We start from the raw sequence: 16,142 nt of genomic DNA on the forward strand, positions 1-16,142 counted from the left end.
GAGATGACCTGTTACCAGACATTTGTATACATTCTGCATACATTTTGCATTTCAGAAAAAAATAGAGATACTGAAGAAAAAAGAAGAATATTCTGTGTTTACTAACCAAGGAGACAGAAGCTTCTTCATATCTTCCTTTAAACCCAGCTGTTTATCCAATTAAGACAAAATGCATTTAGAAGATAAATGTTCTGGCTAACTGGCAAGAAGCAACAATAGTGTTTATCTGAATTATCTGTGTTTTGGTCGGGTTTTATATAACCAACATTATTCCTTGCCAAGTAGAGTGGAAGGAAGGGCGGGGAAATGCTCCCTGTGGGATTATTTCTTCTCAACAGTCAAATAAACATGCAGCTACTCTGCTTGAAGGCAGCCCTGATCTTAGACAACAGTATTGTCTTAAAATTTAGCAGTCTAGTTTCTAATCTCAGTCAGTGAAGCAAAATCCCATTTTTCAATTTAGAGAATCAACACTTGTGCAAAATTCCAAGTTTCAAAAGCACTTAGAGCCTGCACTGTGCTGGTCACATTTACATCACTACCCACCTTACCTTACCCCCACTAACATTCCCCAAACCAGTGTCTTCCACAACACCAGACTGAAGTGTCAAAGCTTATAAAGCTTAAAAAAAGACAACAGAATGCTTGACTCCACAGGACCACTGACTCCTTTTGCTTTGCAGTATCTGGAGCTCTAACGAGCTGTCAGTGCCCATTAATTCAGAAACAGCTCAAGCCACCAGGGCTCTGCAACCACACAACACATACAGCAACTCACCATACCACTGGAAACAGGATGGCTCCACAGCACAGCAAGTCTACCAGGAAAAGGATTTCTTTCCACAGGCCATATTCAGTCGTGCCCTCCTCTGTGGACTCTATGATGATGTACGCCACGTTCGCCAGCACCTGCACGAGACACGTTCCATGGCTTCAGAAACCTCCCAAGGAGACACCAGATGTGTCTTGCCAGTTCAGCAAAAGCCCATTCAGTAACATCAATACTTTTTCTGCAGCTCTACATCAAGAAGTCACACGTTCAGCAACATCTTCACAAGGTTTACAGAAATAAAACTGATGGGGACTTATTCCCGCTGACGTTCAGAAAATAGTTCTTTTGTTATATACTGTGCTGAATCTACTGATTTATATATCAGTAGAGAAAAAGAGAGCAAAATCTGATTGTTTTTATATATAGAAGCAGGACTCTGCAGAAGCACATACAGACAATAGTTTAAGCACATAATTCTAAATTAAGCCAATAATTCAGACAGGTCATCAACCATTTTTTGTACTCCACACCTGAGCTCTGTAAGGGCCTCAAACACTAATTCTGTACTTCTGGTTTGGAGCTGGGTAAGGGATTTCATCAGGAAAGGTCAAAAAACTGTTCTATCCACAAAAAACAGAAGTGCTGCTCTCCTGTGTACTTCAGTTCCTGGACTGGGAGACTGATTACTTTGAACACACTGGGAATGTCTCCCTCAGACCCACCAGGCCTACAAGTCTTGGTTTTCTCATTTTTTTATTTCCAGAAGTCACTCAGGAAACATTTCAGAAGTAACAGCTTTCATTTAATTTCTCTGCATTGTAGTTTAGTACTGTTAGCCAGCCCAAATTTTGTCCCAGCATGAATACAGCCACTTGTTCATTTGCTGAAACTATTTGATCAGCATTACCTCATGCTCAATGTAGAGGGAAAAATAGGGAATATTACAGAAATAACTTCTAGCCCAGGAAATTCCAGCTCAACTTATACTGTAACCAATACAAGCAGTAAATATGTGATATTATGTGAAGTTTGCACAGCCTTTTCCAGTCTGCAAAAGCAGTTCTCCCAGAATACAGGAAATGTCGACACCCCTCAGTCCTCACCTGAAGTGGGATGACAATCATGAAAATTTTTTTGTCTTTATCTGACAGGATGTGTTTAATGAAAGCCCAGCCTGTGCCAATGAGGGCGATAGTGATGAACAGAAGGGCACCCTTCAGTCTGCAAGAGAAACACACACTGCAGTGAGAGACTTTATCACACTTCCTCTTCTGCCCAGGTTCTCTCCCACAGCCAGCAAAGCCACAAACCCAAACAAATGCTTTGCTATTCATAATTTTGGCAAGCACTTATCCATCCCACAATAGTGAAGCAGATGTACTTGCCTACAACTGTGTACCACAGAGCAGTATTAGGCTTCATTCACAATTGTCATTAAATGCAATCTTTTCCTGGGGGAGTCATCCATTCACCATAGTGAACAGCAGCAAACACAGGCAGCTGTGCCCTCTTACCATTCACACCAAGAGCAAATTAGATACTTGAATATTAGTGTGAACAAAGGAAAGCAAAGCATTTGTTATCCTTTTACTCCTCCACCCACAGAAGTGCCAATCCTCTGCAGCTGCCCTCTGTAAGTGGAGCTTTCCCCTTCACTCAGGGCTGATTGCTGATTCTTTGGTAGTGTGGCCTGAATGAGAAGACAACAATTTCCCAGTTTGCTCAGGAGGGAAGCAGCCCCACAGGCAATTCATTCTATTGTCTGAATCTATCACATCCATCTTCTGACATACTTACAGGTGAGTGATGTAATAAACAACAGCCCAGCCCTCAATGGGAAATCCCTGAGAAGAGATGTAGTGATAGTCGATCTGGAAGCAGAAAATACAGCACTTTACAAGCTGCTCTTCAGCACCCTACCCTCTGTAAAACAGATCTGCCTGACAACCACTTCAAGTTTCATTCTCCAACCAGTGTGTGCAAACCCAGCTCTGTCACATTCAGAGATCACTTCCTCCCAACACATTCTAGTTTTGTTTAGCAACGAGATCATTTCCACTTGCTGTATTTCTTAATAGTTAGTGGATGTATCTCGTACAATCTGCATCCTTCCCACACACTCCCATGCTTAGCTATAGTGAATCAACTGCATTTGGAACCTATTTATTCATTCATTGTTAAAGTTCAGTTGCATTCCCTGAACTAGAGGCTTTCTAGTTTCACTGGAAGCCAAATTCACTTCATTAGACTCCAAAAATATTTGTAGCAGCTATTTTGCCACGAACATGAAGGTGAAGATCATGGCTGGCATAAACACTGAAGGATTAAATGCTTGCCACTACCTTGTTTATGAGATCTTTCCAGTGGAAAGGCAAAGTCAATACATTTCCAACACTTTATCTATTGAAAGTCTTAAAGCTGATAAGGTGAGGTCTGTTACCATACACCATAATATTTCACCTAGAGTAGTGCCCTTGAATTTTACAAACATTCATCAAGGTTTCTATTTATTAACATTTACAGCAAGTCATGCAGCTGAGGCAGCAGCAGAGCTCAAGCTTCCAGGCCAGCCTCAGATGGCCAAAACATCAGAAATTGTGGAGCTCATTAAACCCTCAACCCTTGCTGCTTCAACACTTCAGGCCACGATCTCAGTTGTATTTAAAGTCAGAATTTGCTGATGAAAACTGAATCACTTCCACCAAGGAGCTGCAGCTCATTTCCAGTGCTTCAGCATTAAGGACAGTTCTCCCTCCTCTCTGAAGCAGATTTCTCTAACAGCATGCCCTGGATTCCATGTTTCTACTTTCCCAGGTGAACAACAACAGCAGAGACATCCACGTACCGCATGGAAGACCAAGGACAGAGATTTTGTGAAAGGAAGGGCTGCCATGAGCCAGTGAATCTTAAAAACATCGTTTCTGGGAAGAAAGAAAAGAAGGAGGAGCATCAATTAAAAAAAGAATCATCAGTAAAAGAAGATATTTCTTTAAAGCCTTTAAGTGTCAAAACAGTCACCCCCAGGCTGAGCTGACCATTAGTGCAAAAGGATTCCCTTGAATGCTGCAGTTTCTGCAACATCCTGAACAATGTTTCAACTACATGTTCTAAACCCCTGATTTTTATACTTGGGTTAATTAAAAATAGCAATTAATACACATATCCTGCATATATAATCTCAATTGTTAGACAATTTGCTAAACATACTTCAAATGTGTATCACTCCACCCTTCAGCCCAAGTCCCTGCACCACATCACCAGGGGAACCCCTGAATACCAAATCACCTGATCACCAAATGAACTTCAAACTACCAACAAAGAGGTTACCAAGTGAACTTCAGGCTAACATAGAGGAAAAGCCAAACAGAACCACAGGTGCTGCTGGCTTCCTTTGCTATGTTATAACTATTAAGCAGCAGGGGTTTCAATTCAGAATTCCTATAACTTTCAACAGCAATCAACATGTTTATGGCTCTCTATTGCCATAAGTAGCCATTTCCCATATGAAAAAAGTGATCAAAAGTTTTCTTATTTATTGTCAAGTAGTGTTCTCCTTTAGACATGAACTAGAGGAATTTCCTATTTTTTGTCACAATATGGTTTAATATGTACACTGCATGAAGAGTTTTTAACATAAGAGTTTACTTCATAACAACAGTCTGCAACAACGATACTGACAGAAGCAGTTTTCAAATATAAACTGTGTGTATTAAGCACACAATATTGAGCCATATTTGGAGTGATCAAATCCATGAATTAGGCATTATAAGAGGAGGAATAAAAAATAAAAATCAAACAAGGTAGGCCCCTACTTGTCACTGACACCCAACTAACCTGCTTACCTGCGTTTACGAAGGATGTGGATCCATACAGTCCCAGACAGGAAAAAGAACATAGCCATGGAAATGTAAAGTTTTGGCAGTGGGATTTCACCTGCTGAGAGGTAGCTTTCAGGATTCTTTTCCGTAATTTCTATCTGAATATTAAAGGTGTGTTATGGGCACAGTTGAAAAAAGACATTGTTTTTAAAAGCACTGAGTTCACAATTACGGTTCACAATCAAATTCACCCGTTTAAAATGAGCTTTTCTGAAGCAGCAACTGTTATGAGACTCAAAGAAAAAACAAATCAAACCCAACTCTTTATCCTCAGACTCTCAAAACATTTTGCAAAATTACTCCCACAAGAATAATCTCCTTGAAAAACAACTTTTCAGTTATGCAACATAACTGAGAAAGGCAAAGTAATTTTCCTAAAGAATAGTTGTTCCCTCTCCCAAACTTCACAGCTTGCCCACCTTTGATTCAGAAACAGTATCTACAATAAGCTGCCAGCCTGTTACCCTGTGACTGAGAAAATAGAAGCATTATTTAGCATCCAATTTATGCCCCCAAGTGGCTTGATTATATGTACAAGGACTTCAATAAAATAATGCATTAGGACTAGTTTGCAGTACTGAAACTCTAAGTACACCCAAGCAGGTCAGTTAACCAGGTTTTCTTCTCTTTCCAATTTCTTCAGTAGATCAAACAGCAATTAAAAAAGTTGGTCTTCTAAACATACAACTTCACCAGCAGATTTAAAGTAGCCCAGTCTGAGTTAAGTTTTATCAACCACAGGCTCCCTTGCAATAGCATCAACACTACCATGTAAAATGCAGTTCAGGGGTCTGATCTGGCTGAGTTACCTCAGTCAGTGAGAGGATTCATAACAGACTGGCTCATTTTACACCAGCATGAGCACAGGAAAGAGAAAAAAAGGGGAAAACCAAAGATGTGATAATGCCCAAACAAACACAGGACCAAACCCTTGGATATCAAGAGAGATGAGACATTTGTTAGAACATATTGCCTTTAAAATATGCATTTAACACCATAAAAACACATCTTTAATTAGGCCAGAACAAGCAATAACACTGAATTCACAAATACCAACAATTTAGATTGCAGCAAGAGCCTTAATACGTGCAACGATGTAAAGAAAAAAGTGAGCTTGAGTGCAGCAAGACACAAACAGCTGCTTTAGCTCCCATCCCATTACAGCATCTAGTCACAAGAGCTGTGTACACTGAACCCAGCCCACAGTCACTCTTCAGATTTTCTGACATTCCTACAAAACTAGTATTTTAATTATTTTTACAGTAGTTGCTTCCTTCAGAAATGCTTCTGCAGAGATTGAATCACTTCCCACCGCATATGTACACTCGTGCAGTGTGGGCTCAGTTACACTCTGGAGTTGAAAGCTGCACCTTTCAGCCTAAGTGAATGAGTTAATTCTACTTCAGAAGCCATACTCACATCCAGACTGAATCGCAGCTGATCGTTAGCTGGCCCCTTCTCGCCAACACACTTATGGAAATATAGGCTGTAGAGCCCCTCTTGGCTATCAGAGCTGATGTTAAAAAAGAACTGCAATTAAAGAATAGGAAAGTCAGCATTCTTCTCATTCACAAGAGGGTTGCCCTGGTAAGAAGCCATCTCTACTGAAGCATGAAAGAATTCAGTCATTTGGGGTCACTTGGTTCCTTTCAGCAAACATGCTGTTCTAGGGGACATCAGCATATCTGGAAATTTCAACAGAATTCCAGATGCAAAATCATTGCACCTATCTAGGATTATGCACTCTTGGTTTTCCAAGCCTTTTAACTATCAGTGTTTAACTCAATTCACTGAGAAGAGATAACAAAAACTGTCATATATTTAACATGGTGAAGCATAATTTTTGATAATACATGCCCTGAAGCATAAGGAGCTTTTCTGTTCCTCCCCCAACTATGCAAATTGTGATAGCTCTGGAAATGAGATTTGTGTCAGATAACAGAATTTAAAGTGTGTTGGTTTATAGCAACCAACCATCACAAGAGAACCAGGCTGCTGAAACAAAGCATTAATCTGGTTTCATACAGAATATCTTCCCCCTGAATCAGTCAGGTCACAGCAGTTTGTTATTAGCAATTTGGATGCACTAGTGGCATCACAGTGAACTTTAATATGCTGAGGCTCACAGACTGTGATATTTAGAACAGCATCACACCAAAGCCAGTTTAATAGCAGCTCCCACACAAAGAGATTTCCATCACTGATTCTTAGCTCAGTAAGTTTTTGAGTGGACTCTTGTTATCAGAGAGACATCTACACCAGACTTGTATTTTCCAAAGTAGTACAGTGGAGGAACTGTCTGCACACATTAAGTTTAGACCCTGACAGACGCCCTACCTGAAATGAATAAGTTCCTCCGTCGTTGTGAACAGGATGTTCTTGTTCTATAATAGGCTGGGAAAAGGAAAAGAGACCTTTAGATTTTTTTTAAGCAGGTAACCAACACATTTGGCTACATCCACCAGACAATGAAAATTGCATTCTGTATATTTACAGTGGAGGCTGAGAGCAACAGCAAATACTCTCCACTTTCAGGCTGTGTTTACACTGCTGATTATACTGGAATATTCCCCCAGATTCTTTCTGAAAGAGAAGTGCAGACAGCTTCTTACCTTGGAGGATGTTGTACTGCGTTTGGACTCCTTATCTAGAGATAAAATATTAATGGTACATTTAGAGTGCTTGCATTTAGACATCCTCACCTTTTGCACATTGTCAATACCTTACTCACATCTTCCTGCACTTGTCAGCGTGGCAGTTTCCTAGATAATCATTAACAGAGATTCTTTCCCAGTCTCTCCTTACTCCCATAGAACTCTTCCCACAGCTGGCATTCATTCTGAATGCATCCTCAGATGCTAGGATAGGCTTCTCTACTCTTACACCTTCCACAAAAGCCTACCCCAGAAACCCTTCCAACCCCTCCCATGCCAGTGCTGCAGGAGGCAGGTGACCAATACCAGATGTAGGTACAGCCATGACTTTTAATATTAAGACTGAGTACTGTTTATCTCACTGACTAATCTCAACCTGGACGTGGCCTGACAAACATGTGGAAGTCCTAATTAACCCTAGGGAAGGAAAAACTTCCTAGCTCTGCATTAAGTAAGGTCCCAGTAAAAAAACCAAAATTACTAAAAGCAGAGGTGACCTGCCAAGCCAGTATCTGTTCTGAACTCAAGAAACCTGAGTTGATAGGAGCCTTCAGTAGACCACCATGTTGAGTTCACAGTTTCACTCTACTCCTATAAGAAGCTTTTCCAACATCCCATTCTATGAGGAAGCAAAAGTTCAAGACTTAAGCTTTGCTTTTGGCTCCCACACCTCAGTGCACTGCCCACGTGCATGCTACACCTTTTAACACCAGAAAAAGCAAAACTACAGCTGTCAGATCAATTATCTTCAGTGCCATCCATCCTCGGTTCTTGACTCCTTAGAACAGCTGTGCAAACTTTTGAATGGCATCAAAGCTTGTGGACATGACAGGCCAAGACAGACTGACTATTTCAGATCAGACTGCTCAACAGTCTGATCTGAAGCCTAAACTCTGCCAGGAAGGGATAACAGGAGCTAATCCCATTCGAGCTGAGATTATAAAATTGTTTTGTCTGCTGGTGTGGATGCCAGACAAAGGTTTGTGCCTCCAAGAAAAGATTACTAGTACAGTTACTTCTCCCTCCCCTAAGTGATAGACTAGATCTCAACTCTTTAGAGACATATAAACTTGTACAAATATTGGCTGGAAGGGACCTCTGGAGATATTTAATCCATCTTCTGACTAAAGCATGCCTGGTGTCAATACTGTATCACATTGGCCCTAGTTTTGTTTAGTCAAGTGTTTAAAACCTCAAAAGATAAAGGTTTACAATCTACACAAGTGATCTGCTACAGTGCTGGAATACCCACCTAGGGAAGGTATTTTATTTATTTTCCCTCCTGAGACACTCAAGACTTAAGGGGAAACAGAAACTGGTTGCAATGTGTGCCACTACTAAATATGGCTTGAAATCATTGTCCTCCTAACCTTCCTTCAACTCGTTGGTGGTGGGTATAAAATTCCCCTCTTTAGCCTTCTTTTTGCCAGATAAGAGACAACCAAGTTGTCAAACCCTCCTTAAAGGCACTGAAGGTCTCCAATACTCACATTATCTCTCTGCTGGATCAACGGGACTGGTAAACACAAATCACTGAGCAGGAAGACTCCAGCCCAAAAAGCAGCTTTGTGCACAGATCTACACAAGATGTGCACTAAGTTCTAGCCCAAGGGGACCCCAAAACATGACCACAACACAGTGTTGGATGCACAGCAATGAGGAATGAACAGAGAGAGCACACACAAGTCAGGTTTAGTTGTCTTACCTTTGTCATCTGTATTTTTATTGGTCTTTGGAGGGGTTTTATCAGAATCACTGCTTGGTTCAGAAGTTTTTAGTGGCTTGGTACTTAAGGCAGTAACATTTTCCTCAGATATGAATGAAATTTTAGGTAACAAAGAAGCAGCTTCTGCAGAGAACTGTACCTTCACACTGAAAAAAAAACCCAAGAGGTTTTATTACAAACTGAAAGTAAACCAACATTTATAGAGAGGCTATTTGTCACAGCTGACATATAACAAATAAAGGAAAATCAACCTTTCTTGACTTGTATTTTGTAGACAGAGAACAGGCAAGAACCAGATGGTGACTTACAGCAATGTGGCACTGAACTGTGGGAAAAGTCACACTTTACATCAAATACAACAACAGTTCTTCAGCTTTGGTAACCAGAGTCTCCTTAGAAACTATGCTTCCACACAAACAGTTCAGATATTCTTGCAAGAGAAAGCAACCCACCCCCAAATATCCTTCCACAAAATAGATAACTCAAGACAACAAAACGGCACATTCAGTGCAAGAGCTGCAAAAGTGACCCAAGACTTCATTCCTTCAGCACAATTAAGGTAGGTTGCTGTCACCTGATGTTCCCTTTCCCCTCCAACATGCAGCAAGAATTCTTGGACCATTTTACACTGCAGATTTCTTACTTTTACTCTCAAGTAACCCCTTAAAAAAAAAAAAAGCAAATTACATGTGCAGCAGCTTTCCAAGCCCTTAAAAAAAATCTCAAGGGTTACATTACCTTCAACTAAAGATGTAACTTTAAAATGTCATGTACACTATTTACTCACACTTTGCTTTCGATTTCCAGAAGTAAAATTACAACAGAGACATCTGGCTCTGGTGTCTTTCTCAAGATACAGTAATCCACTTCTTCATCCTGGTAACATGAGCAAAGCATCTCTGAAGCACCCTCTGGTTTATAAGAAATGGGACATGTTCCCCCCTCCAGGTAGAGGTCACCAGCCTTAGCTCAGCAAGTTGTAAAACCAAATAAAACCAAATTATACTTCACATCCTGCTCATGCCTAAAGTCCTCCCCCCACCCTTTTTTTTTTTATTTCTTCCAACTATTTCCAGAGCATGGTAGACTATGAGATGTCCCAGCTTAGAAGAGCAAGTTCACTTGTCTTACTCTTACCAGGTAAGTGGAGAACCCGTCGTTCCTTGTTCGATCCAAACTGAACCCCACCTAGGAGACAATTGAGAAGAATCTGTCAAACTGAAGCCAAACCATTACAGAAAGAGTCAAAGATACTGCTTTCTAAATAAACCAACCTACATTTAAGGCAGAATCCAGGTTTTTTTTTCATCATCTAACCAGACATAAAAAACTTTTCAAATATAATAAACTTGCTGCCTCATCCACATCCACCAAGAAAAAAAAATATATTGATTCAAAACCAAACTACATCTAGAGTACCTTGTGTCCCTGAACCTTTTAACTTATTTCAGTTTTGTTCCAGGTGTTTTTGCTTGACAAAAACATTTAACACTTAAGCAATAAGGAAGCTGAACTGTGCAGAAGAGTAAGAATTCAGATCTGTTTTAGAACCTAGCACTTCAGTCTCTCCATTAAAATCCCTAATACATCAAGTAATGTTAGAGTTCTCTAAAAATAAGACTGTCACTGTTCTGGAAACCTACTGACACAATGACCACATGATGAATTGCAATGCAACAGGACACAATGTGAAAAAAGCTCACATCAGAGGACTGCTTAGGAAGTTGGTGTTCAATATAAGTTACAGATGTGTGCATTGAGTTCAGCAGAAGATCTAATAAGTTAAAAGTTCATCCTTCAAGCAGAATGGAGAGTGCTCAAGGATAAATCTCAATATACATATCCCCACCCATGGCTCACAGAGGGGAGCAAAGCCAACAGCACCACAGCACCCCCAGTTTGGATCTGACACCTCAGACAACAGAAGGTCTCCAGTGCAAGGGGGATTTCACAGGAGGCTTCCCACAGTCCCTGGACCCCAAGGAACTTACTGATAAACCCTTCATGTCATAGCCCCTTGGTTGCTTCAGGGAAAGGTTGCTGACATTGACTATCATGAAACCATCCTTGAAGAAGCCAAAGGTATTCAGGTGCACTTTCTGCCTCACATCATCCTGTAAGAAAGGAAAGCAAGTTTACAAATCACATGCAAAATCATCTGCAGCTGCAGTCAAAGGGAAAGCAGTGTGACAGATTGACACTTGTATAATTAGATGTTTCACCTGAATATTCAAAGAGCAAATTTCTTTAGGATACCTTCAAATATTTCACTGGAATGGACCAACTTTTCCAATATCCTGAACAGTAAAAACTTAAACATGTCTCTGCTAACTGCCTGGCTATACTACTGGGAAATATGCAAGTGAAAAGTCTGGAAGAATTTAAACATCTAATTAAACAACATATAGCTACTAAAAAACTCCAAAGAGGCTGCAGATACATCAACACAGTTATTGTTTGAACACTGACTAATGTAACTGCAACACACTGAAGAGGCATTAGGTGACTTTAGGGATCTGACCTCACCCAGAGCTGGGTTTTGGCCAAGTGTTTAGAAAATGCATTGTCACCCCATCAGATCATCTATGCCAGGCAGGGTCAATGGTTGGACAGTCAAGCACCTCACACAATGGCAAACTATGTGTATGGTGTGGATGAGAAAGTTTCTTATGTACTCCTTTTCCTCCAAATAATTTTTAGCATAAAATAAAAATAATTTAAAAAATTGAGTAGAATAAATATCAAAACTAGAATTACTTGGGTTAGTTTCTCTAGCAGGAAAATTCCAACATCCTCCTCTGCTCCCAGTCTTAGCTGCAGAATAATTTCCTTCCTCTCAGTCTGGCAAGGAAAGTGCAGCTATTGATCCCTTGCCTTGCTCAGCTGATAAAGGTTTAAGTACAATGAGCTTTAAGGATCTCATATGAAAAGTAGTCAACATCACACACAGCTGCCACATCAGATGACAAAAGGTCATATCCCAGTTACTTTGCATTCATAACTCAATAAACAGGTCTGCAGCTGCACCCTCAAACTTACTGGGTCATTAATTGGAAGAAAAGCAGAAACAAAGCAACAGAAATTAAAAAGCAAGTTGAAAATGTAATTTAGTGACAACTTGTCAAGTGTTTTAAAAATAAAAAAATTGTTTCTTCCTCCTGCTTCTTCTAGGAAAAGATAATCACATTGCAGAGTCCTCTAACAAGAGAAGTCAGCTGTTAAAGGCTGACAAACTGTTCTGGAGAAGGTCCTGGAAGACTGACCTAGGAACTGTACAAGTACAAAAAGTTCCCTCTTCCTCTACCCCAGTATTGATTCTGACATCTCTGCATAAAACATTCCTGCTGCATAAATCTCACTCACTGTGATAGCAGGACACTAATCCTGACACAGCTAACCTGGAATCCAGCTGTAATAAGATCACCCTAACAGAATCAAGTTAACCTGGCAAATAACCAGATGGTTCCCTAAATGCTCAGAAGAGGAAAAAAAAAAAAGTTAAGTGACACATGACTGCCAGCAGATGCTTTGTTCAACAGAGCATTAAGCTCTGCTGGTTTTGGGTTCTAGGTCACTGACTGTGCTGGAAAACAAGAGCCCACCTGGTTCCTCTAACACTGCTTTTGATGTAATTTCCCAGTCAGAACAGAAAATTAATACTGGCTCTTTACAGAGCACAGCACGTGTATTTAACCACATCTGGGCACAGAAACATTTGCCTGGGTGATTATGTGAGGGGAGTATGGGGGGGATAAAGTGTCATCCAGCCACAAGGTGTTTTGCACCTTGCAGACATGAACAGCTTCTTAATCCAGAGCACTTGCAAGAGCTGTTCAGTTCAATTTAAGTGTATTTACTCAGTTTACTGATATGCTCCCCCTCCCTCAGATAATTAATATCCAACACACATCACTTTCCTCCCTGGTTTTATCTCAGCTTTGAGTGCTTAGAGTTTACAGATTTAGTTCACAAATCCTTCAGCTTTACATGATCCCACACACAAACACACTGTCACCAGTTCCCACCAAGCAACAGCAACAGCAAGGTTTAAGGGGTTGAAAGAACCCAGGTTTTATTTATAATCACTCTACTGACCTCAGAAATATTTAAGTTCACAGCAAAGGTGTGAACCCACACAAGTGAATACTCCAGCATCCAAGTTGTTAAACACTGTGTTGCCAGCTGGAAGGTTTCTCTTGCAATCTGTAGCTTGGTTACTCACTAACATTAAACTTAACTCCATGTCAGACAAAGCCTTGCTCAGACCAACTCCCTCATTCTCTGGGACAATTTGCATGATGCAAAACAAAAGGCTTCAATGTTCTGGCATTTAACTGTTAAGACAACAACAAAAAATTAATTTTTGGCCAAGAGAAACATTCCAACTACCAGCTACTTCTGGAACTGTTGGAAAATTGTTTCTGTCAGTCTTCCACACCATCCAATTTTTGTAGGGTTTTTTTGTTAGGTTACTAATGAGTTTTTTTTTTTCATGTCTCATTAAACTAATTAGGCTGACAACAATTGCTGCTAAGGAAGAGAGTCTCCTCTGTCAAGGTTAGTCTAACAGCAATATTCAAGCAAATCACTTCTCTAACTCAGAAGAAATAAACTAGTTTGTATATTTTTATAAAAATAGTTATTTTTAGAACAGGAAACTGCACAGACTGTTGCTTTTTTTTTTTCTGACAACAAAACAGCTTCACCTTAGCACGTTAATTACAAAGATACAAGAAAGAAGCTGTTCTAACTTAAGCAATAACAGCTTGTTTGAGGAAACCTAATATCACACACTCCCACAAAGCTGAGGCCTTTAGCCTGGCACAGTGTCAAGGCACACTTACAAGTAAGGAAGGAGCCAGTGGCAAAAACACCAGAGAGGAGACCTCACCGTGAAAGGGCTCAGCTGTTGGAGCCTGATGTTTACATAAAGGCTGTAAAGAGGGGGATGAAGCAGAAAGGGAGAGACTGTGCTCTAACAATAAAGCTCATGTTTATACAGGGGGTGGATAAAGGCATTAACTCACTTCTACTCCTCACAGCACTTGGTGGGTCAGTGTTGCAACTTGCACAGAACACCTGCAAAACTAAAAGCACACCCCACTCTGGTGGGAAAAAACAGCAAACAGGGCTTAGCAATTGATCCAGGCAGTGAAGAGACACCCTAACACAGACTTGAAGCCAAAGGTTTGCTGCTGAGAACATTTGCTCGAGGCAAGTTTGAAAGTTTTCTACATAAGGGTAAAGGATCCCCCCAGGAGAAACCCCTCAGCACTCATCCATTTGTCACAAATTCCTCAAAACATTAATGTAACCAGCACAAACCTCCTGATTCACTGCATTAGGGAGAAGTTTACTTTTCCTGAAGCAGAACAATACTCATGTGGTTGCACTTTAAGCAACTATAGTCTGAACATCCCCCAGCACTCACTGTAACTCAAAAGCTGAAGGGGAATTCCTGCAAAGTTCTGACACGCTCTCTAAACTGGTACAGGAGCACAGCAACACATTTACCACTTTATTTAGTGCTTCCAACCTTTCTACTGGCAAAATATTGCAAGTTGTTGACAAACAAAATTATCATTCTGAAGCCTTACAGAGCCTTTGTGAGTTAAACAGAAGCCCTTAAAAGCACCATCCCAATTTCACAGGTCCTTTGTCGTGGCAAACGTGTGCAGCTTTCCAGGCAAAGCACCACAGGAGCTGCACATGTTCACTGTGACCTCCAGAACTTCCCATCCAAGGCCCTGAATAACCAGTTCTTCTCAAATACAGTCACAGCAGCACACGAGGCTGTTCCGAAGCACACCAGCAGTGCGTGGAACCAAACACAAAGCTGCCAGCACCAGTTTCCCCTGCCTTTGCTAATCGCTTGAGTAGTGCAAAGCAGCTACATCTGGGAAGGCAGTAAGGCAGCCAAACACCCTTTAAAGTCGAGTGGCCGGTGACCAGGACAGGAAGGCAAAACTTAGTTAAGAGGAAATCCAATGGCAACCCCCTTTCAGAAGCCTCCCCCTCTCTCTTATCACACCCACCCTTCTGCCTCGCTTTTAACAGAACGCGAAGCAGCTACACCTTCAAAACACTGCAGTTACAAGGCCTCTTCACACGCTTTACCCGGGGCTGAAAAAGCAGGGACGGGGCTGTGGGGACACGGGGCACAGGGGGCGGGAGAGTAACGGCAAAAGCAGAACACAGCCGGGCCCGGTCGGGCTGAGGCGCAGGGGGAAACCCCAGGGCGAAGCGAACAGGAAGAAGGGTCAGCGCCGTCAACGGGACGACGCTGGAGAGGTGGGCAGACCGGTCCGAGGCGTCGGGAGGCGCGCAGGGCAGGGCCGGGCCGCGCTCACCGCACCCCTTTGAGGGAGCCCAGCGCGGCCGGGGGAAGAACCAGCGGGGCCGGAGGCGGCGCGGACCTTACTTTGAGGGTGAGGTGGTGGACGCGGGCGCTGGCGGGGCTGACACGGAGCAGGAACAGGAGCAGCAGCAGCGAGAGCAGCCCCGGAGCGGCCCCAGCGCCGCGGGCCGCCATATTTGTTCCAGCGTCAGCGTCCCCGGCCCGCGCCGCTTCCGGGTCAGGGCGGATCACGTGATGAGGGCGCGTCATGTGACACCCGCCTTCCCACGCCCCCCCCGCCCCGTGAGGGACGTTCCCTGTCGGGGATTATTGGAATGGTTTGGGGTGGGTGGGTCCTTTAGGATCGCTGCTCGCGCTGCCGGCAGCTGCTCTGCTACACGTTCAAAGCATCATTTAGACCATCCCACTCCCCCGTGTGTAGGAATTGGAAGACCCGCTGGGTCTTGTATGGTTGGCATTGAGGCATTCGGGCGTCCAGAAAACCCTGTAAAATGGTACGGTTTTCCAGCGGTTTCCCTATGACTGGGATAGATAAGCACCCTTGCTCTTTTTTTGTTGTAATTTCCCACCTGGAAGATGGAAATGATACGCAGAGGTGTCAGAACTATAAATGTGTGAAATATGAACATAAGTTGGTCAGGCAAATCACAGACTGGTTTGGTTTGGAAAGGACCTTAAAAATCATCTCATTCCACGCCCTGCCATGGGCAGGGACACCTTCCACTAGCCCAGGTTGCTCCAAGCCCTGTCCAAC

General features: G+C 42.1%; 1 protein-coding gene across 2 annotated transcripts in view; it reads right to left on the bottom strand.

The window, feature by feature from the left end:
* Positions 1-15,652, bottom strand: part of GPR107 (G protein-coupled receptor 107) — a 37,663-nt gene extending 22,011 nt beyond the window's left edge. The window contains exons 1-13 of one of the 2 annotated variants that reach the window (XM_064676936.1): positions 15,452-15,652; positions 11,022-11,144; positions 10,168-10,218; positions 9,818-9,906; positions 9,010-9,176; positions 7,263-7,297; positions 6,988-7,044; positions 6,070-6,180; positions 4,615-4,748; positions 3,618-3,693; positions 2,570-2,643; positions 1,876-1,993; positions 779-909 (exon numbers count right to left, since the gene is read on the bottom strand). In XM_064676936.1, the coding sequence (XP_064533006.1) occupies positions 779-909; positions 1,876-1,993; positions 2,570-2,643; positions 3,618-3,693; positions 4,615-4,748; positions 6,070-6,180; positions 6,988-7,044; positions 7,263-7,297; positions 9,010-9,176; positions 9,818-9,906; positions 10,168-10,218; positions 11,022-11,144; positions 15,452-15,637 (1,352 nt within the window). In that variant the 5' untranslated portion in view covers positions 15,638-15,652. Of the gene's footprint in view, positions 1-778; positions 910-1,875; positions 1,994-2,569; positions 2,644-3,617; positions 3,694-4,614; positions 4,749-6,069; positions 6,181-6,987; positions 7,045-7,262; positions 7,298-9,009; positions 9,177-9,817; positions 9,907-10,167; positions 10,219-11,021; positions 11,145-15,446 lie in introns of both variants that reach the window. The other variant, XM_064676937.1, reaches the window with a different exon arrangement.
* Between the last annotated feature and the right edge of the window lie 490 nt (positions 15,653-16,142).

Source organism: Pseudopipra pipra, chromosome 20 (genome assembly GCF_036250125.1).
Source record: "Pseudopipra pipra isolate bDixPip1 chromosome 20, bDixPip1.hap1, whole genome shotgun sequence".
In the NCBI taxonomy this organism is placed as follows: domain Eukaryota; kingdom Metazoa; phylum Chordata; class Aves; order Passeriformes; family Pipridae; genus Pseudopipra; species Pseudopipra pipra.